General features: G+C 40.4%; 1 protein-coding gene across 1 annotated transcript in view; it reads right to left on the bottom strand.

The window, feature by feature from the left end:
* Positions 1 to 23,268, bottom strand: part of BSDC1 (BSD domain containing 1) — an 871,248-nt gene extending 847,980 nt beyond the window's left edge. The window contains exon 1 of the mRNA XM_044082455.1: positions 23,210 to 23,268. Within this exon, the coding sequence (XP_043938390.1) occupies positions 23,210 to 23,220 (11 nt within the window). The 5' untranslated portion in view covers positions 23,221 to 23,268. The remainder of the gene's footprint in view (positions 1 to 23,209) is intronic.
* Between the last annotated feature and the right edge of the window lie 1,173 nt (positions 23,269 to 24,441).

Here is a 24,441-nt window from a genome sequence, read left to right as displayed (position 1 = left end):
AAAATGATCACAAACCACATATCACAAGCTAAATACAAGAAAGTATTAAATCATTGGGATAAAACTTGCTAACTCTCTCTCTCCCTGACTCTGCCAATTCATAGCTACTACCTGAACTGATGTTTCTCGACTGGTCTGTAGTTTAGAATTCTACAGACCCTATCACAGCACATACAACAGGCTTCTTCTAGTACAAGACAAACTATTTTTACCTTAAAGGGCAACTCCCAAAAGCAGGGAAGTTCAATGGATATCACCTGAACTAAGTGGACTAATCAAAACAATGAATAAAGCCTGGACAGAAGGAAGAAAATCTTCAAAATAACCAAAAATAAATAAATAAATAAATAAAATACAGCATTTTCAGTTCGACAAATGTTACCCCAGGGTTAAAAAAAAAAAAGCCTCTAAAATACTACACTACATAAACTTGCAAACATTACATCATACCAGTAAAGAGCTCAGTTCAAACAATATTTTACCAAAAAAGCCTATTTTAACAAATGAGGTCCAAATACTCTGAAATGTTATGAAAGACTATTTAATTTCCTCTGCCAAATGCCACTAACTTCAACATTTTCCAAATGACAAACCTTTCTTCAGCACTAAACATATTGTTTTGGTACTTGCATATTATCATAACCAGATTCTGAGGAGGACAAATGGCTCTTTTGGAAGCAGTACTAGTGGAGATAAATGCAATCAAAGTTTGTAATGACGACAATCTAACACTCCTTACTACCTCTTTCTACCTTTCTGCCAGATAACTATAGCTAGTTTTTCTATTTCTGTTGAGAGTATTCGGCCGGACAATGATGGAACCTTGAGTGTCATGACACCTTACTGACTTGTACTCGTTAATCCATGGTACCCATTTGAACCAACAACTTCTTACTCCATGACATCAGTTAGACAGACTTTTAAATGTCTGTAGAGAGAACTGCATAGTAATTTCCTAAAACTGGTGTTGAATTATGTCAAGCTAAGCATGCCTGTCAAGCGTACACAAGACTGCATGAAGCCTGCCTTTCCTATTCTATTGTTACTATGTGACACGTAAAAACTGTATTTCTGGGCCAAACAATTGAGGACAGTCACCACAGTAATGACAAGTGTGTCAGGTTTCAATTTCATATCCTTTATGACTTTTCTGTCACTGCAAACATGTATTTGCACGCACTAAGTTTACAACAGCATTATTTAAAAAGCGGTCTCTGGTTTCAGGCATTTTTCCCGTGCCATTTTCAGCTTGCTGTGGAATTATTTACGAAAGCAGGTGAGAAACGTCTCTGAAGATCTTCACACCGCATCAAAACTATATGACTATATGTCATCAACCAGAACTCAAAGCACTTGAGCTAAAAACATTTACAGAACACATGTTGAAATGGATTAGAGTACTACTTCAGGTAAGGAGTGTGAAATTTGGTTGTGATAATATGCAAGTACCATTGTATTGCTTTGAAGTAGAAAGTGTGTTCTGAAATACTAAGCAAAATATATTAAAGAATGCTTGCAAACGAAAAGGACTTTTAAACTATAATTCAACATTCCATACATTACATCTTAAAATATTAATTCTAGAGAGCTATATACTTCATAGGTATGTAACCCACACTTACAACCTAACAAAACTATTTCCACTGACCTTGCCACATGGCGAGGAGATTTAAATGCCCTGACTGTGTCCCAGATAACCTGGTGGGACCATGCAGAGGGGAATGACTGTGAGCAGCAAACAGCAGCTCCCCCAGCCTAGGGGAAAGAGGTAGCTTAGCTCTTTGCATGGGTGGCATTTTCAGCAATGCATGTGTTTCACCTGCACCAAGGAGCCTAGCATGCCCACACTGCAGAGAGGTATGCAGCTGGGTTGTACAGTACATTCACCTCCAGAAAGCAGCTATATTGGACAATGAAAGCTGACAAGAGGGTGGGACAGGACTCACCACAGGATCTGCAGAGTGGTCTGCTTCCTAAATATCCAACTCTCATCTCCACTGCTGAATGAATGGGCTGGAGGGTTCCCATTCTGATAGAGGAATGTCATGATCAGCTAGGTGCAGGTAAGGGAGTCACTTGCCATATTCTGCAGACACCAGAAAAGCTAGATTTCAAATAGCTTCAAGCATGCTCTGATTGTGCCACTACCAACAGTACCTTTCCCTCTACAGCTACCATCCCATCCGCAAACATGTCCTTCTCCTATTATAGTAAAAAAAAAAAAAACCACTATGGTCAGACCTTAAAATACTTTCAAAAGTATGACTTTTTGTGGGATAAGTTTATGTCCCAGATACAGCGTCTTAACGAGTCATCTTCACTTTTATCAGCCCACATCCAACTAATACTAAAACACTACCAATTATGAAGAGCTACATTCCTAGACTTAACAAGAGCCTTCGAAACAGATGATCATAGTTTGAGAAGATAATGGGAGTTGTGTTTCACTACAGAAACCGTACAACAGTTCTATACCTATCAAATAAAGCTTTTACATTCACCAATACACTACAGAAACCGTACAACAGTTCTATACCTATCAAATAAAGCTTTTACATTCACCAATACACTACAGAAACCGTACAACAGTTCTATACCTATCAAATAAAGCTTTTACATTCACCAATACACTACAGAAACCGCATACAACAGTTCTATACCTATCAAAATAAAGCTTTTACATTCACCAATACACTACAGAAACCGTACAACAGTTCTATACCTATCAAATAAAGCTTTTACATTCAATACACTACAGAAACCGCATAACAGTTCTATACCTATCAAATAAAGCTTTTACATTCACCAATACACTACAGAAACCGTTACAACAGTTCTATACCTATCAAATAAAGCTTTACATTCACCAATACACTACAGAAACATAACAGTTCTATACCTATCAAATAAAGCTTTTACATTCACCAATACACTACAGAAACCGTACAACAGTTCTATACCTATCAAATAAAGCTTTTACATTCACCAATACACTACAGAAACCCACAACAGTTCTATACCTATCAAATAAAGCTTTTACATTCACCAATACACTACAGAAACCGTACAACAGTTCTATACCTATCAAATAAAGCTTTTACATTCACCAATACACTACAGAAACCGTGCAACAGTTCTATACCTATCAAATAAAGCTTTTACATTCACCAATACACTACAGAAACCGTACAACAGTTCTATACCTATCAAATAAAGCTTTTACATTCACCAATACACTACAGAAACCGCACAACAGTTCTATACCTATCAAATAAAGCTTTTTACATTCACCAATACACTACAGAAACCGTGCAACAGTTCTATACCTATCAAATAAAGCTTTTACATTCACCAATACACTACAGAAACCGTACAACAGTTCTATACCTATCAAATAAAGCTTTACATTCACCAATACACTACAGAAACCGCATAACAGTTCTATACCTATCAAATAAAGCTTTTACATTCACCAATACACTACAGAAACCGTACAACAGTTCTATACCTATCAAATAAAGCTTTTACATTCACCAATACACTACAGAAACCGTACAACAGTTCTATACCTATCAAATAAAGCTTTTACATTCACCAATACACTACAGAAACCGCACAACAGTTCTATACCTATCAAATAAAGCTTTTACATTCACCAATACACTACAGAAACCGTACAACAGTTCTATACCTATCAAATAAAGCTTTTACATTCACCAATACACTACAGAAACCGCATACAGTTCTATACCTATCAAATAAAGCTTTTACATTCACCAATACACTACAGAAACCGCAACAGTTCTATACCTATCAAATAAAGCTTTACATTCACCAATACACTACAGAAACCGCACAACAGTTCTATACCTATCAAATAAAGCTTTTACATTCACCAATACACTACAGAAACCGTACAACAGTTCTATACCTATCAAATAAAGCTTTTACATTCACCAATACACTACAGAAACCGTACAACAGTTCTATACCTATCAAATAAAGCTTTTACATTCACCAATACACTACAGAAACCGTACAACAGTTCTATACCTATCAAATAAAGCTTTTACATTCACCAATACACTACAGAAACCGTACAACAGTTCTATACCTATCAAATAAAGCTTTTACATTCACCAATACACTACAGAAACCGTGCAACAGTTCTATACCTATCAAATAAAGCTTTTACATTCACCAATACACTACAGAAACCGTACAACAGTTCTATACCTATCAAATAAAGCTTTTACATTCACCAATACACTACAGAAACCGTACAACAGTTCTATACCTATCAAATAAAGCTTTTACATTCACCAATACACTACAGAAACCAGACAACAGTTCTATACCTATCAAATAAAGCTTTTACATTCACCAATACACTACAGAAACCGCAACAGTTCTATACCTATCAAATAAAGCTTTTACATTCACCAATACACTACAGAAACCGCACAACAGTTCTATACCTATCAAATAAAGCTTTTACATTCACCAATACACTACAGAAACCGTACAACAGTTCTATACCTATCAAATAAAGCTTTTACATTCACCAATACACTACAGAAACCGTACAACAGTTCTATACCTATCAAATAAAGCTTTTACATTCACCAATACACTACAGAAACCGTACAACAGTTCTATACCTATCAAATAAAGCTTTTACATTCACCAATACACTACAGAAACCGTACAACAGTTCTATACCTATCAAATAAAGCTTTTACATTCACCAATACACTACAGAAACCGTACAACAGTTCTATACCTATCAAATAAAGCTTTTACATTCACCAATACACTACAGAAACCGTACAACAGTTCTATACCTATCAAATAAAGCTTTTACATTCACCAATACACTACAGAAACCGTACAACAGTTCTATACCTATCAAATAAAGCTTTTACATTCACCAATACACTACAGAAACCCACAACAGTTCTATACCTATCAAATAAAGCTTTTACATTCACCAATACACTACAGAAACCGTTACAACAGTTCTATACCTATCAAATAAAGCTTTTACATTCACCAATACACTACAGAAACCGCACAACAGTTCTATACCTATCAAATAAAGCTTTTACATTCACCAATACACTACAGAAACCGTACAACAGTTCTATACCTATCAAATAAAGCTTTTACATTCACCAATACACTACAGAAACCGTACAACAGTTCTATACCTATCAAATAAAGCTTTTACATTCACCAATACAAAACTTTTACACGTGCTGGAAAGAGATTACAATTTAACCTAGAATATGCCCCAACTGTATAATGTATGCAAATAACATCTATATCATATAAATCTTCATGGGTTTTAGTTTCAAACTTACAAAATTATTTCTTTATCTGGAATTGGTTCAAGTCCAATAATACGGCCATCAACAAATATAATTAACAGTGACACTTTTTGGTACTTTATAATAACAAGCAATTATTCAACCCTTGTTGCTCAGAAATCCAAATGGTGCCCAAGTGATTTACATTATGCAATAAAGTCATGTGGGTTTTATAATGGACCAAACGCACTTTCCACATATACAAAACACATCTACTAACAACCAAAGCCTTAAACTAGCTCAAAGTTGTTTGGAAAATCTCTCTTCCTACTACCAAAGCACAGAGCTATAGCAATAAATGTTGTAATACCTAGGTGGAATTTACACTGCTAATTCAGCTCTCTCTTTCTCACCATGCACAGCACAATGGTACTGCAGAATACTGGAAATAAAATACTGTGGTTAATTCATTATCCAGCATTGGGAAACATCACGGATACACTCTACAGAAAGGTAAATTATTTCCTATTACTGTTGTACACTACAGAAACGTAAACAGTTTCCTATCATTGCTAGAGCTACTTTTCTTTTAAACATTCTTAACTTTCAAACTTCTTTAAGTTACTTACTAACAAACAGAACATAAACACAGCTTACTCTTTAGGAAGTCAGTGTGTAAAACTGCAAAAGCCTTGGCTTTCATTTTCAAATTGTAAACACAATTTAGTAAACTGGCTCCAACATCCTGGAAATTTTTACCTAACAAAATTACTACAAACAATCCATCTTCACTGAAGAAGAAACTGACTGTGTATTTAAAGGAAAAATAATAACTCACCTGCTTCTGATAGATATAACAACTTGGGACATGATTGTTTAAAACTAATTATCTTCAAATTAGCTGTCTAATCAGATTTCTAGTACATCTTCGTGATTTAATTATTTACTTATTTTACATTTGTTCATAGGTAGGTACTAGGCTATTGGCCCAAGGGCCTACGTAAGCCTAGCCAACAAGGTTCCCTGGCTTACGCCACCCAAGTAAGTTATTTTCCTGTGCCACTGTCGAGCAGAGACACAGAAGTGATCCCCGGGGTGCATTTCTTATTTCCCATCCACTCGTCAAGATTTTTCTTGAAGAGTGCTAATGAAGAACTTTGCTTGACATAGATGGGTAGCCTGCTCCAGAGCATGGGAAGTCTCTGGGACAGGAATCTATCACTCCAGCATGTCCTGTTTATTGTGGTGACAAGGTTTAGGTCCCTAGAGCGTGTAGCTCGGAGGGATTGGGATTTCTTTAGGTGTAGCATGTCCAACAGCTCTGGGTATGACCGCTTTATATGTTAGGCAAAGATCACCTCGGAGTAGGTGATATGCTATGGAGTAAAGCTGGAGTTTTTTTGAGATGGTCAGTGTAGGGCATTTGCTTGAGGCCAGTAATCCTCTTTGTGAGGTACTTCTGTGGCCTTCCCAGCTGCTGCAGATGTCTTGTGAGGTACATTCCAAAAGGGGCGTTGTACTCTACAATGGGTCTAATGAGTGTTGAGTAGAGGGGAGCAAGGACCTCTTTTTTCCCTGGATGAGAATCCTTTTATGATGAGGTGTGCCACATAGTCACATCGCCACAGTAGTCAGGAAGTCCTATCAAAGGAGAGACTGCTGTCCACCTGGGTCCCAAGGTCTCTTATCACACATTCGGTGTTAAGTAGATTGCTGCCTATGTGGTAGTTCATGGGTACAGAGTTTTTACCAAAGGGGATGACACTGCATTTTTTGGTACTGAGCTTGAGGCCATGGCTCGGACACCAGGCATCTGTCTCAGCAAGGCCCCTCTGCAGGATGTCCACATCATTTGGAGAACTGACTATGGCTCCTAGTTTGCAGTCATCTGCGAACTTCGTTAGCCAGAGGCCTTCTGTGTTTGGTATCTACTTCTCTGAAGTACGGGCTAACAGGAGAGGTCCCAGGATGGAACCCTGTGGTACTCCACTTGTCACTGGTTTGAGGTCAGATTTGGGGTCTGCAACTTTTACAGAATGGGTTCTGTCAGTGAGCCAGTTGGCAACCCATCTTGTGATGTAGGGATTTATATCTAGTTTAGTGAGTTTAGCTATAATTCCAGAATGGGGGATGGTGTCGAAAGCCTTGGCGAGGTCAAGATAGGCCGTGTGAACCACCTTACCCTCATCTACAGCTTTGGTAACTGCCTCAAAGAAGTCGATTAGGTTCAGGAGGCATGATCTGCCTTTCACAAACCCGAACTGGGTGGGATCCAGAGTTTGGAGGTTACCAATGTCTTCGTTTACGAGTTCCATGCTGATCCGTTCCATGGCCTTGCAGACCAGGCTCGTTAGGCTAATAGGTCGATAGTTCCCAGGATCAGTGGTGGCTCCCCCTTTGTGGAGTGGGATAACTGTTGCTGTGCACCATTCAGTGGGCACAAAGCCTGATGTGAGGCTATTTCTGAACATGGTGCTTAAGTGGGGAGCCAGTTAGTTCTGAAGTTTGTGTAAAACGCAGCCTGGGATGTTGTCCGGTCCCATGGATGCTGTGTTTTTTTGGCTTTAGAGAGAGTGCAGCTTTTACCTGCTTAGTTGTGATTACAGGGACTCTGCATTCTTCCTGTACAGATATGGACCCTTTATGGGGTGGGGGGGTGGGGGTAAAGTTAGCACTGAACCTACCGGGATGTTGGCAATATCAGTTGGTTCTGTAATTTTCGTGCCGTTGTGCTGCAACTCGGAGCAGATCTGGGTGTTGCCATCGAGATTCTTGACATAGCTACAGAATGCTTTGTGGTTGTCCTTAGAATTAGTGGCGATTTTGTTTCCGTAGTTAGCTTTGGAGGATCTTATAAGGGTTCTCAGCTTCTTACTGAGGCTGACCAGGGAGCTCCTCCACGCATGGGATTTTTCTCTCTTTTGCAACAGTTTCTTCCTTCTGTTGTACAGTTTGTTTATGGCAGGGGACCATCAGATTGGCTTCCTTTTTTTGGAGGATAGCGTCTTGGTTCTGTTTGGGATACACGAGTGCATGGATCGTGCTAAGTGCTTATACAGAGTGCATTTGTGTAGGATTCAGCAGTTGTAACTTTATTGTCCATCTGCATGGGTGTTATGAAGTTCACCACTTCTGTCTTAAGAAGCATGAAGTTGGCTTTGGAGAAATTTTTTACCGTGGTTTCCTTAATGGGGAGTGGGGGCTGGATGTAGATATCAAGGGTGATTAGCTTATGGTCTGATTGGACCAACGAGGAGTTGACTTCAGGTGTGGAACACCGGTCACTCATGTTGGTAATGACTAGGTCTAGGATATTGTTGCCCCTGGCGGGGGTGTGGATAAGTTGATCCAGGGCACTGGAGTTTATGAATTCCAGAAAACGTTGTGCTAAGGAGTTGGTACACGAGTAGTTTTCCCAGTTAATGGTGGGGTAGCTGAAGTCACCCATTATTAGGGTGTTTGGCTGAACCCTAATATTTTCCAGTACAATTTGGATTGCAGTTTTGCCCAGAGTTAGTTGCGCTTGGATAACCTCGGATGCATTATGCTGAGCAACTAGCCTGGAGGTGTGGATATTCTTATTGAATATGGACACACCTCCCCCTTTGGTGTTTCGGTCCAGGTTACATGGCCAAAACGTGTGGTATGAGTTATAGCCTGGTAGTGCAGGGATGCTCTCTGGAGTCTTGAACCAGGTCTCAGTCACTGCACAGATATCGATGTTCTCCATTTTAAGGAGTGCCTCGAGTGAGTGCATTTTGAGATTTAGACTTCTAGCACTGAGTAGCATTACCCTCAGTTTTTGCTTGCCTTGTCCTGTTATGGTGGTGAATTTGTCATTTGAACCTTGTTTACCGGGATAGTCCAACTGGACACGTCCTTTGTCAGCAGAGGCCCGGGGAGAAAAGCTTCCCATTGAAAATATAAAGAATAAAAACAGAGGAACAATACAAGACAATGCAGCACAAGGTATAATTTACAAATTTAGGCCAATTCCACTTACACAAAACATTAGGTATTCTCTAACAGATACTATTCAAACAAATAATAATTCATAGGTAGGTACTAGGCTATCAGCCCTAGGGTCCATAAAAGCCTAGCCAAAAAATGTACCCTGGCTTTCGCCACCCAAGAAAATTATTTTCCTGTGCCCCTGTCGAGCAGAGCCACAGAAGTGATCCCCAGGGTGAATTTCCCCATTTCCCATCCAATCATCAAGATTTTTCTTGAAGAGTGCCAATGAGGAGCTCTGTTTGACATAGATAGGTAGTCTGTTCTAGAGTATGAGAAGTCTCTGGGACATGAATCTATCCCTCCAGCATGTTCTGTTTATTGTGGTGACAAGTTTAACGTCCCTAGAGCGTGTAGCTCGGAGGGATTGGGATTTCTTTAAGTGGAGCATGTCCAACAGCTCTGGGTTTGACATAGCTTTGTATATTAGGCAGAGATCGCCCATGAGTAGGCGATATGCCATGGAGTAAAGCTGTAGTTTTTTTAGACGGTCTGCATAGGGCATCTGTTTGAGGCCAGTAATCCTCTTTGTGAGGTATTTCTGTGGTCTTTCCAGTTGTTGTAGATGTCTTGTGAGGTACATACCAAAAGGGGCGTTGTACTCTATAATGGGTCTAATGAGTGATGAGTAGAGGGGAACAATGACCTCTTTTTTTCTGGATGAGAATCCTTTGTGATGAGATGAGCCACGTGAAGGATTTCCTGACCACTGTGGTGATGTGATTATCAAAGGAGAGACTACTGTCCACCTGTGTCCCAAGGTCTCATCACATTTTCAGCATTAAGTAGACTACCAGCTATGTGGTAGTTCATGGGTACAGAGTTTTACCAAGGGATGACAATACACTTTTTGGCATTGAGCTTCAAGCCATGGCTTTGACACCAGGTATCTGTCTCAGTGAGGCCCTTTTGTAGTTTGTCCACATCGTTAGGAGTTTCGATTATGGCTCCTAGTTTGCAGTCATCTGAAAACTTTGTTAGCCAAAGACCTTCTGTGTTGGCCTGCACTTCAGAGACGTAGATACCAAACAGGAGAGGACCCAGGACTGAACCCTGTGGTACTCCACTTGTCACTGGTCTGATGTCAGACTTGGAATCCGCTACTTTCACAGTGTGGGTTCTGTCCATGAGCCAGTTGGCAACCCATCTTGTGACATAGGGATTTACACCTAGTTTAGTGAGTATAACTCCAGAGTGGGGGATGGTGTCGAAAGCCTTGGTGAGATCTAGATAAGCTGTGTGAACCATTTTACCCTCGTCTATGGCTTTGGCGACTGCTTCAAAGAAGTCAATCAGGTTTAGGAGACATGATCAGCCTTTTACAAATCCAAACTGCGTAGGGTCCAGAGTTTGGAGATTACCAATGTCTTTGTTTATGAGTTCCACGATGATACGTTCCATGACCTTGCAGACCAGGCACGTCAGGCTAATGGGGCAGTAGTTCCCGGGGTCCGTCGTGGCTCCCCCTTTGTGGAGTGGGATAACTGTCACGGTGCGCCATTCAGTGGGTACAAAGCCTGAGGTGAGGCTATGATTGAACATGGTACTTAGGTAGGGTGCCAGTTCATTATGTAGTTTGTGTAGAACGCAGCCTGGGATATTGTCAGGTCCCATGGATGCGGTGTTCTTGGCTTTGGAGTGTGTGTTTTTTACCTGTGCAGCCGTGATTATAGGAACTTTGCATTCTTCTGGTATAGAAATGGGCCCTCTAGGGGGTGAGAGGGGGGTAAAGTCAGCACTGAACCTATCTGCTAGGACGTTGGCAATATCAGTTGGTTCTGTATATTTAGTGCCATTATGCTGTAACTCAGAGCAGATCTGAGTATTCCCATTTAGGTTCTTGACATAGCTATAGAATGCTTTGTGGTTGTCTTTAGAGTCAGTGGCAATTTTGTTTTCGTAACTAGCTTTGGAGGATTTTATGAGGGATCTCAGCTTCTTACTGAGGTTGACCAGGGAGTTCCTCCAGTCATGGGATTTTACTTTTTTTTGCAACAGTTTCTTTCTTCTGTTGTAGAGTTTGTTTATGGCAGAGGACCACCAGATTGGCTTCCTTTTTTTGGAGGATAACATCTTGGTTCTATTAGGGATAGCATGATCCATGCACTTGTGTAAGTGCTTATAAAGTGCATTTGTGTAGGATTCGGCAGTTATACCTCTATTGTCTGTCTGCATGGGTGTCATGAAGTTTGCCACTTCTGTCTTAAGAAGTGTGAAGGTGGCTTTTGAGAAGTTTTTTACGATGGTTTCCCTAATTGGGGCTGGGGGTGGGATGTGGATGTCTAGGCTGATTAGCTTGTGGTCAGATCTGACCAACGAGGAATTGACCTCTGGTGTGGAACACCATTTTCCCATGTTGGTAATGACCAGGTCTAGGATATTGCTGCCCCTGGTGGGGGTGTGAATAAGTTGATCCAAGGCAGTGGAATTTATGAATTCTAGAAAATGTTGAGCAAAAGAGTTGGTACACGTGTAGTTTTCCCAGTTAATGGTGGGGTAGTTGAAATCGCCCATTATTAGGGTGTTGGGTTGTACCTTAATACTTTCCAGTGCATCAGGAAACAAGGAGTGTGAATCCTGGGGCATGGTGGGGGGGGGGGGTCTGTAGCAAGCTACAATTTGGACTGCGGTCTTGCCCAGAGTTAGTTGCACTTGGATAATCTCGGATGCATTATGCTGTGCAACTAGCCAGGAGGTGTGGATATCCTTAATGGATATGGACACGCCTCCACCTTTAGTGTTTCTTTCTGGGTTAGGTGGCCGAAAGATGTGGTATGAATTGAAGCCTGGTAATGCAGGGGTGCTCTCTGGAGCTTTGAACCAGGTCTCTGTCACTGCACAGATGTCAATGTTCTCCATTTTAAGGAGTGCCTCGAGTGAGTGCATTTTGAGGTTTAGACTTCTAGCATTGAGTAGCATTACCCTCAGATTTTGCTTGCTTGTACCGGTTATGGTGGTGAATTCGTCATTTGAACTTTGCCTAAAAAAGGCACTATAGGGGTGGCAAGAGCCTTAGCCAGTATCCGGAATCCTAAGGGCGACAGGTGCAGGCCATCTCTGGCAAAGCAACGTGGACTGTCGCTCATGTCGTCCCAGGCAGACAAATACTGGATCCCCTTAGAATGACACCAGAAGCTTAGCCAATTGTTGAAGTCAATCAATTCAATGGAATGTTATAATATTCCTACCATAGGACAATGGACCAACCATGGTTTTCAGGTGAAAATCTATTACTGTTGAATATATAATACAGTAATGAAGTAATAATCTTGGTGTAGTCAGTGCTTCTTTGATTTGAGGAATAAGACAATGGTGTAAGTAAGTAGAAGACAGTGAGAGTATAGTGACCTTCAGGTATGCTGAGGTAATGGCAAGGGTAGAGACTGAGAGGGTGCAATTAATCAAGGGTAGAGCAGGTACACAACCAACTGGTTAAGAGGTGACTTTTCAGAGTAGTTTTAAATTGAGCTAGGGATGTAGAAGTAGTAATACTTTTTGGCAGCGGATTCCAGATTTTTCCTATGTAATTTGGGAAGAGGGAATCACCTGCCCGACTTTTGGAGACATTGATTTGAATATGGTGCTTATTGGTGGAGAGTAAAGATCTGTTAGTGGCATAAGGTCATAGCAGGGTATTTTCTCAGGGTCAGAGAAAATTTTGTGGGCCATGAATGTAGTGTAGGAGACACACACACTGACCAGTTAAGCTGTCTGAGAGCGAGGCAATGGTGGGTTCTAGCTGGAAAGTTTGTAGCATATCTGCCAATTTTGTTATAACAGGATTTGAGTTTTTGTCTCTCTGATTTCTTTAGGTTTGTTAGCATGGGAGTGGCTTATAGCACAGTAGATATTAGGTGGGTTTGGGCAATGGCAATCCTGGTATTCTTTGTGAAGTAGTGTTTGTTCCTATATAATACACCAAGTTTTTTATGCAGTTTTTTTTTTATAGTCTGGGAAATGTGTATATCGAATTTAAGTTTGCAGTCAATTTCTACACCTAGAAGTTTGGTGTGTGTAGATGGGGATATAATACTTAGTGAGGAGATCTGAAATGTGCAACTGGGGAAGACGAGAGTTATTAGGCTGGAATACCAAAAGTTTGGTTTTTATTGGGATTTAAAATTAGCCGATTGTTAGCTAGCCAAGATTCTACAGAGAATGAAAGGCTTTTTGTGTTAGAGTCTGAAGTTCACGTAGTGAGGGTGCAGCACACATGACTGTTGAGTCGTCTGGATATTGTAGGAGGGAGGCCTGGGGTGTTGACAAGTGGAGGTTATAGGTCAAGAAAGATAGAAGATACATAGTTAGTTATTCCTATGACAACTGACACTGTTAGTAAATGACATTAGTGCTGTCGTTGGGCTATGGAATGGTCGAAAGCCATGCTGGGTGTTGGTTAGGAGTTTACTGGTAGTCAGTAACTTGTATAAGAATGACCCTCTCTAGAATTTTAGATAGATAGTGGTGATAATACTGCTATTGGTCGACAGTTACTGAAATCAGTTGAGGAGCCACCTTTATGTAAGGGTATTATGCAATAGGTTTTCCAAGTGGGAGGGGCTAGCTGTTCTGCTATGGAGCAATTGATTAGTATTGATACAGAAATTACCTATTCCATCTAGGTATTAGGCAGGTAAGTTGCTTGCGGCTAGTGTTGTAGGTTTTAGTTTTTTTTATTGTATTTGTTGCTACAAGTTGTAGGGAGAAGTTTGAGTTAATGATGAGAGTGGTAGTTTTGAAAGGAGAAGGGGTTTGTTTGTTGGATAGTGCTAAAATGGTTTCAGTACAGTATTTGTTAAATAAACTAGCAATACTTTCTGAGTTGATGTAGAATAATTCACATTTTGTGGTAAGCTATCCGTTGTATTTCTCTGCTTCCCCAGGAATGTACTTGTTAACAGTCCTTTGCTTTACATTCGATAAACTGCACAAAAGATGTTTACCTCAAATGTTTTATCTTTGTAATTTGTACTTACTGGCTGCTTTGTCGAATGCTCTCAACTGTTTCTTAAAAACTGCATTATGATTGCCTTGTGACTTTGGTCAAAGCTGAGAAAGGTCTCTGTACCTTTACACCTACCCCATTAAGAAAGAATCCTATACCTGCACAGAAAAACTAGCAAGGTACTTATCTGGATTGTCTTTTATTTAAAATTCAATCACCAAATAAGGATACTACTGCTCAAATGCAGCTGGCAGAAGGCAGGTCTCTCAAACTCATGACCTTTTGGCCATAAGCAACCCACAAAAAAAAAAAAAAAATTAGGTGAGGGAAGCTACTGCATTACATTCCTAGCCACAGTGACCAACTTTTAGTGTGCTAGTCCTCATACAGTCCTCCTGGACATCTGACTTTGAGACCTCTTTAACCTAACTTTAGTATGCCATTAAGTTCAAAACCACAACTTCCAAATCCACACACACACAGACACACACCAAAATTTATATTTCACATACAGCAATCCCTCAACACCCCCCCCAATGTAAAAGTTTAAAGTGCCAGTCACACAAAATAGAATTTAAGGAAATGGAAGCAGGTATTTAAAAACTTTAATGTTGACTCTAGTATAAATAAATGCTTTATAATTTGTCGACTAGGTTAATCCCACTAGGCTAATATCCTGTTTTCAGGGGAGACCTCAGGTGGTATTCATACTGACTAGGGGAAATTTGGTCAGGACACAGAGGAACTTTCACTACTCTTTTCAATAAATGCCATGGGATCTTTTACAACCACTTGATCTACCACCAACTCAGGCAGATAAGACCTCGGTTTAACTTCTCTGACTGTTTAGATTATTTAAACTAGTTTTTTTTTTTTTAATTTTTTGAATATTGTAAAATTATTGTTCTTAAAAAGTTTATATAATACTATAGAGCTTTTTCCCCAGGCTTCCTCTGAAAATGAGCACCTCCCCAACCAGACTCTCTGTAATCAAATAAATAAATATTAGGACACACCAGGATGTAGAGTTTGCAAGCATCACCCCATGACATTGACCAGCCTTATGTCATACGTCTTATTTTTCCAAGAAATAAATGTTTGTGTGAATGCAAATGAAATTTTAAAAAAGGCAAACAGCATAACATACATTGGAGGCCTTCTGCCCATGCACCCAACAAAAAGGAGTGCAAGGTACTTAAAATTGTGTATAGTGGAGCTTTACTGGAAAAAGCTCACCCAGACTCTGCCACACATTGCTGTGAGGGAAAGGTTAGTTTACTTTTGATTTCTTGTACTTTGTATTACTTTATTGCCTTTTTCTATTTTGTATACTGTAATTTGTTTTATTGCGGTGGTGGTGCTGCAGTAGCGTTGTCGCCTCACAGTAAGACGTTGTCCTGTTCAATTCTCAGCTAGAGCGTCTTCTGTGTGGAGACATGCGTGAATGGGTGTACCTTCGTTGAAGGTTGTATGTCAGGGCCGGCAACTCGACATGTAAAAATCTACTGCCAATCATTAGTGGACCGGAGTTCCACTGTGGCGACCCCTAACTGGGAAAAGCCGAAAGACAACAACATACTGTAATTTGTTTTCTTTACACTGTGTTTTACTTGTATTCTGCTTTAAACTGCATATCAAAACTTGGAGACCACAGCTGTCTCTCTTGTAAGTCAGACAATTTTTTCCACCTTCCCAGCCTGCTACTGTTGTGTTCTTAAACACCGCTGTCTGCCTGCCCCTTATGTTAATCTGACCATATCTCCTTCCCTCTCTCCTTTCACTGGCTGGTGTGAGCAAGCACAAAACTATCATTTTGTGAAATCACCCATTTCAACTATTTACATTTATTGGCCATCCCACCGCATTCCATAGTACCAGAATACAAAAGTGCCCACCCCCTTTCAATCTATCTTGCTCTTTTAAAACCTAGCGTCTCTCCACTCTAAGTTACCCACTTTCATATTTAACTGCTTAGTGCACACTGCAGTGTTTAGGATAAACCTTTTTCATCTTACCTTTAAGCATCTATTGCAAGACCACCAGTTACTGGGGATACCACATTCTGTCTCTCAGTAGTCATCTTGGGATTAGTGCTTTTGTTTTCTCCTGGTGAGAGGAGGAGTACAGGGACATTTTCTAGAGTCTGCTGATCACCAGAAAGCCTAATAACTGCTTTGCAGGTGACGGTTTGGAATCTGTGCTTATACTCTGGTCCTGGTGAGAGGAGCAGTAGAGTGCATTGATTCCTGACTGTTTCTAGTTGGAGAGTGAATGTTTAACATTCACGATAGATGCCTTGAATAGCAACCAGGCCAACCAGGAAAAGGCTACAAGCCTACAGACCCTAGCATCACCTAGGACAAGACTGTGGATCACCAAACAGGCTGTGGCCTGCTTCTCATCTTGGGATTGGTGCTAACATTTTGCTTCTGATGAGAGAAGAGGCAAAGGAGCATATTGTATCCTGAAGCTGTGGTGAGACGAGCATTAGTAGTAGCCATTCTTGCGACTTCCTCCTTTTCATCATTCTTGACAAGCTAATTCTTTGTTTTCACCAAGTGCTACTTGATTTGTTTCTAAGTTCAGAAAAATCTGTCTAAATACTTCATCCATAACTTTTCAGGGTCTCCGTATTAGTATCCCCTCAAGTGTTTTTCAGTGCTCCGTACAGACTCAGACACTTGAGTAAAATTTTTCCTGTAAAAGCACAATTAAAATTTCTCCAATACCTACTTGCACATAGGACAACTAGTTTGCAGTGTCGAGCAGCGTCCCCATAGTTGCAAACCGGATACTCCTGACACTAACTGATATTCCGACTCCAACTGTCTAATCAATAAAAAAGGGTCTGTGGCCATGGATATGAACTTCCTATTGTTTCTGTTACCAGCTTGGTAGATATAGGCATCCTGAGGCAATGCAGAAATGGCTTCATGTTTACTGACAACCAGTTCATTCTTGAACAAACCGATATGGTATGTAAGAGATGTATTTACACAATGTCACTGGAGACAAAACTCGCACACAAAAGAAATCCTAATGTCAATAAGGTTGTCAGTACTATACACTCTGCATCCATCACACACAATTCAAAGCAGACATATCAAACCACATATGCTGAGACAATTAAATGTAACCTTCCTAAACCACAAAGACCTCCTAGACGAAGTACACAACAAATATTCCCAGCAGCACCAAATGCACTCTTTCAAAACAACACCCACATCAACACAAAGAGCTACATTTCATAGAGCCACTACCTCTAAGCCCATAAGGCAAGCTACCACACAGTCCAATATTCTAGTCACTGGAGATTCCATCGTGAGACACACTGATGTCCCTCTCACCAGGCTGAGTAAGGAGAAAGTTATGGTCAGCTGCTTATCAGGAGCGAGGATCCACCACACTACGCACACACTTAGTCTTTGGACAACAATTACCAATATGACTCAGTCACAGCCCATGTGGGAGTAAAACAACCAGAGATGTACCTCCCTAGACTATATGAAGAGACATATCAAGGAGCTCTCAGAATATGTCTCAAGCTGGCATGAGCCTAGCACTGAACAGCATTTTCTTTCACCAAGGATGATGCCACAATACAAACAAAAGATGATTGACTTTAAAAATTGGCTTAGTTTCTGGTGTCATTCTAAGAGGGTGCAATATTTGTCAGCATGGAAGGAGATGGTCAACAGACCACGACACTTTGCCAGAGGTGGACTGCACCTCTCCCCTCTAGGCTTTCGAATATTAGCTAAAAAACATTGTCTTCCCCCATAGTGTCTTTTTTAGGCAATGCCAAACTGAAAGCACTTCCAACATAGCAAATTAAAACCAAGAAAATCTAAAGGTATTTCTGCTCAATGCTAGGAGTCTAAACAAAAAACTCCACTCACTAGAAGCGCTCTTTACCCTAAAGAACACTGACATCTGTGTGGTCACTGATACATGGTTTAAAGCCACAGACAGCACACCAACAGTGCAAGGTTATAATGCCTTCCATACATTTAGTCCCTGCCTGTGAAATAGCTGTCCTAAAGGTGGAGGTCTCTCTATTCACATAAAAAAAATATATACGTCAAGGCTGGTCAAACAGGACAATGCACTTGAGCTGCTCCATGTTCAAATCACCACAGAAAATCCAATACCACTTCTTACAAGCTATAGTCCCCCCTCCATGACCCAAGAAATCAATACCATGTATTTTGGCATTAGAAATACTAATCACCCAACCCAATACCATATTCATGGGTGACTTTACTTACTCCTTTATTAACTGAGAATCCTATACGACACCAAACATACGTGCACAGAGATTCATGGATTTTCTAAACACAAACTCACCGGACCAGCTAGTCAATACAACAACAAGCAGTGCGGCCACACTGGATTTGGTCCTCACTAATATGGGAGAATGTTGCACACCCTCAATTGTAATGCCTTCCATGGTAAGGTCAGACAACAAAATGGTCTCCTTTGAAGTAAAAATAAAACCTGGAAACACAAGTCACCCTGGTGGAATCACAACATCAACAGGCTGTATAACAGGAAGAAGAAAACCATGGAAAAGATTAGGGGGTGCAGCACCCAGCAAGATAAAAAAAACACTCTCAAACTAAACAAACAGCTCAGAGAACAAATAAAGTCTACCAAAGTTAAATTTTAGCCATGTTTGGCCTCCCACACCAAGGACAACTGCAAAGAACTCTTTAGCTATGTCCCGCAACCTCAAAGACAATACACAATTCTGTGCAGAGTTCATTGTAAACAGAGTCACCTACACTGAGTTAGAAGATATAGTAAACCTACTGGCTAATAAATTCAGCCCCAACTTTACTTGTCTCTCCCCCTCAACCTTCCCTCAGGAAATATCAACTATAACTCTCCCTGTCACTAGGGAACAGGTCTTTACTGCTCTAAGACCAAGAACACCATATCAGTGGACCCACACAAAATCCCAGGATGCCTTTGAAATAGCATGAAACATGACCTATCAGGGCCTTTGGAGTTACTATATAGCTGTAGCCTCCAAACAGGCTTCCTGCCTCATGAATGGAGAAAGACAACATTTATCCCTCTGTACAAAGGTGAGCAAATCTACAGACCCATAAGTCTCACTAGTCTTATATGTAAAGCCATGGAAAGAGTTAGTATGGAGATGAGCAAGAGAGATACAGTAAAACTCCAGACACTGGACCCAACCCAGTTTGTTTCTGTCGAGGGCAGATTATTCCTACTCAACCTGGTGGACTTTTGAGGTCACCAAAGCAACGGATGAGGGCAAAATCATTCACACTGCCTACCTGGACCTCGCCAAGGCATTTGACACAATACCCCACTCGGGCATTGTTGACAAACTCAAGAGGTTAGGTACAAATTCGGATGTCACCCGGTAGATAGCCAACTGGCTCACAAATAGGACCCAGGAAGTTAGAACTGGGGAGTCCACCTCTACAAAGAGGCCAATCACAACTGGAGTCCTTCAAGGATCAGTCCTTGGACTGCTCTTTTTTGGCATTTACTTCTCAGAAGTCAAGCCCAATGTCAGTGGTCTCTGCCTGACTAAATTTGCAGATGACTGCAAATCAGGAGCGGTCACTGAATCTCAAACTGACAAAAATGTTCTCCAGCAGGGTGTCAGAATAATGGACCAAAACTAAATGCCAAGAAATGCATAACAGTACCTTTGGGAAGTCATCCATCCCTGGTAACTATTATACTAACAACACACCCCTTAGAGTTGACCGAGTAGTCAGGGACTTGGGGACACACACACAGATAGCAATCTAGCCTTTGACCATCACGTGTCTATAGTGGTGAGGAAATCATTTTATGTTGCACAACTTATAAACAAAGGTATGGCATCTAAGTCTAAGGAAGTCATTGTTTCACTGTATTCGACATTAGTTAGACCTAGCATTGAGTACAATGCCCCCTTTGGTATGTATCTATCCCCTTTTTTTGAAAATTTTGTTTTGGTCACTGAATGCATTCGTTAAGCACAAGATGTATTTTAAACAGAATGAAATCGGGCTAAACTGTGAAATGTACTTTTACAAGAATCTTTTATTGATATTGAACAACAGTTTATACATTTTAAGTTAAGAAAAATTGTTTTAAGCACGTAGCACTTTAACTAGAACTCATTAATTAGGAGTCATTAAGGGTGTCTTAATTGTTTGTTCTTGAATTGAGGGTGTGATATAAGCACACCCACAACGCTTGTGGTTCATCTTGAGAAAGCCTGACATAGCTTCAAGTGAAAGCGCTTGACCGATACTTGTCTCTGTTCGTGCAGTCCGCTGGTTGTGTTTTAAACAATAAAGAAGTTTTTAATCATTAAATCTTGAAGAGTCATTTTGGATTTCTACTTGGAGGAGTTTATTGGATTTCACTTGTGCCTTTGCTGTTTCTTTTCTTCCCTTTGGTATGTACCTAACCAGGCATTATGTACCTAACCAGGCATATCAAACAACTGGAACGCCCACAGAGATTCCTCACTAAAAGAAGACAGGGCGTAAGTAAAATGTCCTATGCAGACCACCTCAAGGCCCTCTCTCTGTATTCTGTCTGTTACAGGCTTTTGAGGGAAAATCTATGCCTGGCATTGTCAGACCCCACTCTGATGGACCTCCTTCATATCCACAAACAAACAGCACCAGAATTACCCATTCTAAAGACTGAAACCTTGCCTGTGATATAAACAGGACCTGCTGGAGAGACTGTATGTATCCCATAGACTACCCCGTCTATGGAACAGGCTCCCCATCCATGTGAAGCAGAGTTCCTCCCCTAACCCAATTCAAGTGCAACTTACACAACTGGATGGGAAATCAGAAAATTCATCCCAGGTGTGGCACCTATTTCTCTAATAGACACAGGTAACCTGTAAATGGTTCATCTCCCAGGCCCATACTTACACTTATCAAAGGTATCAGAACTTGTCAGAGATTTAGAATGCATGGCTAGGCTCAAGTCAGTAATATCTGACACTGTTTCAGCTTTTTCTTTAACACCAAAAAATGCATGATTAGAATAGCAATTACAAAATGTATCAAACTTCACACTTGACTGACATCCCAATGGGACTATTATTTCAATTATCACCACCCACACCTGTGTCAAGTACAATGATGTGTCCTAAAGTAAACTACTGCTAACTTTCATTCTAGTACAACACACTCAGAAGTGCAGCATCCCCTTCTGTTACCCCTCAGTGTCGGTTATGGGAAACAATCTATATAGCTGGTGTGAGAATGGAACCCACATGCTTTTATTTTATTTATTTATTCTTCTCCTTATATCCTGATAGCATATATCTGCATAGATGTTATGTGGAGGGAGAGCTATCACACATACACTGAATGACTTTTGTAATCCAAAATAACAAAGAAAAAAAAAAAAAACTATTTTTATTCTTATTTTAAAACATTGTATGATTACACTTTGCGTTTTTGCTCCCATCATATTTGTGTATTAACTAGCTCTGTTTATAAACTTAAATCTTGTATTACCTTTTCTCTTTTTAAACTTGCAATGACTGTTGGAGCTTATCTCCCCAGGCCTCTACTGAAAATGGACATGTATCCAGCTAGACTAGCCCGGTCAACAAATGTAAAATAAATAGCTGGTGTGAGAATGGAACCCACATGCTTTTGCACCAAAGGTGAGTATACTACCCAATGCGATACTCAGACTGGTGTGTGTATATATATATATAGGTATGCACATGCGCGGGCACACAAATACATATATGAAAATATTATACACTTGTACGTGTGTGCATGCACATATACACCTACACTGGTTCTGGGGCACTACAAGTTACTTAAGCCATTTACAATACAAATATTAAAACTGTTAATTTAAATTATGCTTAAGGTGTTTACATCCCAGCCATAGGAAACAGGATTCTCACCTTTGAAAAAAAAATTGACTAGGATTAAAATGGTCCCTAAAGAGCAATTAGTGCATTTACCTGTGAACTTATGACACTGTTCATCATCACACCTACAAAATCTACAATTCAGGAACAGTCGCCTTATTACTATTACCATTTTTCGTTCCCAGTGTCAAGCCATACGTACTTATTCATACATATTTTGTTCTGCAAAATAACTTTGAACATCCCATTTAAAAATACCATATTTCTTAACAGTAAATACGCAGATGCCACGCCCACATTTCTGGGAGGGGGTATCAGAAAGATACTTGGATTAACACAAAATTATACATGTTTCAGACATCACACAACAAAAAACAACGTTCGACAAAATACAAGAATAACAAAATGGTAAACGAAATACAAGAATAACTCAAAACAAAACTTGCAATAAGTCCACCGAGACAGTACTACAAACCATAACACATATCGCTCCGTAGATGCTTCATTGCCAATAAACTGATGTAAACAAACACTGAGCATGCAGATTTCGACAGTAAAAAGTTACAACGTCTACTAATATTTAAACCACAATGAAAGAAAGATCAAGTAAACAAACTTATTTTAAAAACGTGAGATGTGATAGGAGTTTGAAAAAGGTTTATAGAGACTGAACTACTGCTACCGCTGAAACAATTTTAACTACAACAACCGCTAGGAATGCCCAGCAGGCAAAAAGTGCAAAAATAACTGTCTGTGAGAAGGAGAGCAACAGTGTCCACTCTTTGCACAAAGAGGTCTTCTATGACTTTAGTTCCATACTTTCGGGTCTACTCCTCCTCAATCCCAGCAGATCCTGATGTTTAGAAGAGCAGCAGCTCTTAACGGTCTCCATCTCGAGAATTATTTTAACGGCTAGAACTGTGCCCCAACTGCAATAACCATCTGACTATACAAATATACACACACAGCACTGAATAACCCCGTCTTGAATCTCAGAAATATAAGCAACAACTAAAACCCAAACAACAGTAATACCCCCAAATCCCTTAAGCTTACCCTTCCGCCATCTTTCCGACGTGATGTCATCAATATTTACTGACTGTATTACGACAAAGGCGGCACGTGAAAGTAGGATGTTGACTATGCTTGTTCCGGTCCAGCATTTACGTGCGCTGTATTCTAGTAGGATGTAGCTTCTTCATGTTGTTGTGTAGCATAGTGTGGTGTGTTATTCTTCAGTGAAGCTGTAAGAAAGCGCATGAAAATAAAATATTCGTGATTACGAGCCTAGATTTTTTTTATTAAAAAGGGAATATTTGTAGAAGCATGAACGCATGCGTGGGGGCCAGTGTTTATGTTTTGCCTTCGCTGTCAATAAAGAGCATAGTCCGTATTTTACACATACTTCTGAACTGTCACAGCTGTCAACTGATTTTGAGTCAGGTTATAGCTTTGTCCCTGTTAATCCTTCCTAAAACTGGCGACGTTTGGAGAAGATGTGGTGAATTACACTCAGTAAATACTAATTTAGAATTGCAGACTTTATGTTTAGGAAACGTGTATTAATCCACATTCTGTTAAAGTCAAGGTAACACTGAATGTTACCCAGACCGCAGAATCCTTTATAAACGCATTCTATGAACACCTTCAGGAATGCATGGATCATGCAATCCCAAACAAAACCAAGACCCAATCCTCCAAAGGCAGGCGTCCTGTCTGGTGGTCCCCAGCCATAAACAAACTATACAATAGAAGGAGGAAGCTACTACATGATAGAGCAAAATCCCAAAAAGGGAAGGCATCTCTGATAAGTATTAGCAAAAAACTACGGGCACTCATAAAATCGTCTAAGGCCAGCTTCGAGAGAAAAATTGCACAGGACACTGAGGATAATCACAAGGCTTTCTTTAGTTATGTTAGGACCCTGGGGGGTGAATTCCCAGATATGCTCAGAATTAGTCCAAAATGACAAAAAATACACCGAACCCACAGACATTGCCAACATCCTAGCCGACAGGTTCAACGCAAACTCCCCCCCCCCCACCAAAAGGGCAAATATCTATCCCAGCAGAGTGCTGCCCCCCTGACATCTCAGATGCTCAGGTAAGAGCCGCCCTCTCCAAAGCAAAAAACACAGCATCAGTGGGACCAGACGGTGTCCCGTGCTGTGTCCTACATGAACTCCGAGAAGAACTAAACCCAAACATAAAACTACTGTTCAATCTCAGCCTTACTACAGGATATGTACCCAAAGAGTGGCGTACAGCAACAGTGGTCCCTCTCCACAA

Source organism: Protopterus annectens, chromosome 1.part1 (assembly GCF_019279795.1).
Source record: "Protopterus annectens isolate FY-2018-M chromosome 1.part1, PAN1.0, whole genome shotgun sequence".
Lineage (NCBI taxonomy): Eukaryota > Metazoa > Chordata > Ceratodontiformes > Protopteridae > Protopterus > Protopterus annectens.
The sequence above is the reverse complement of the archived record's forward strand: the minus strand, read 5'-3'. Positions and strand labels throughout refer to the sequence as shown.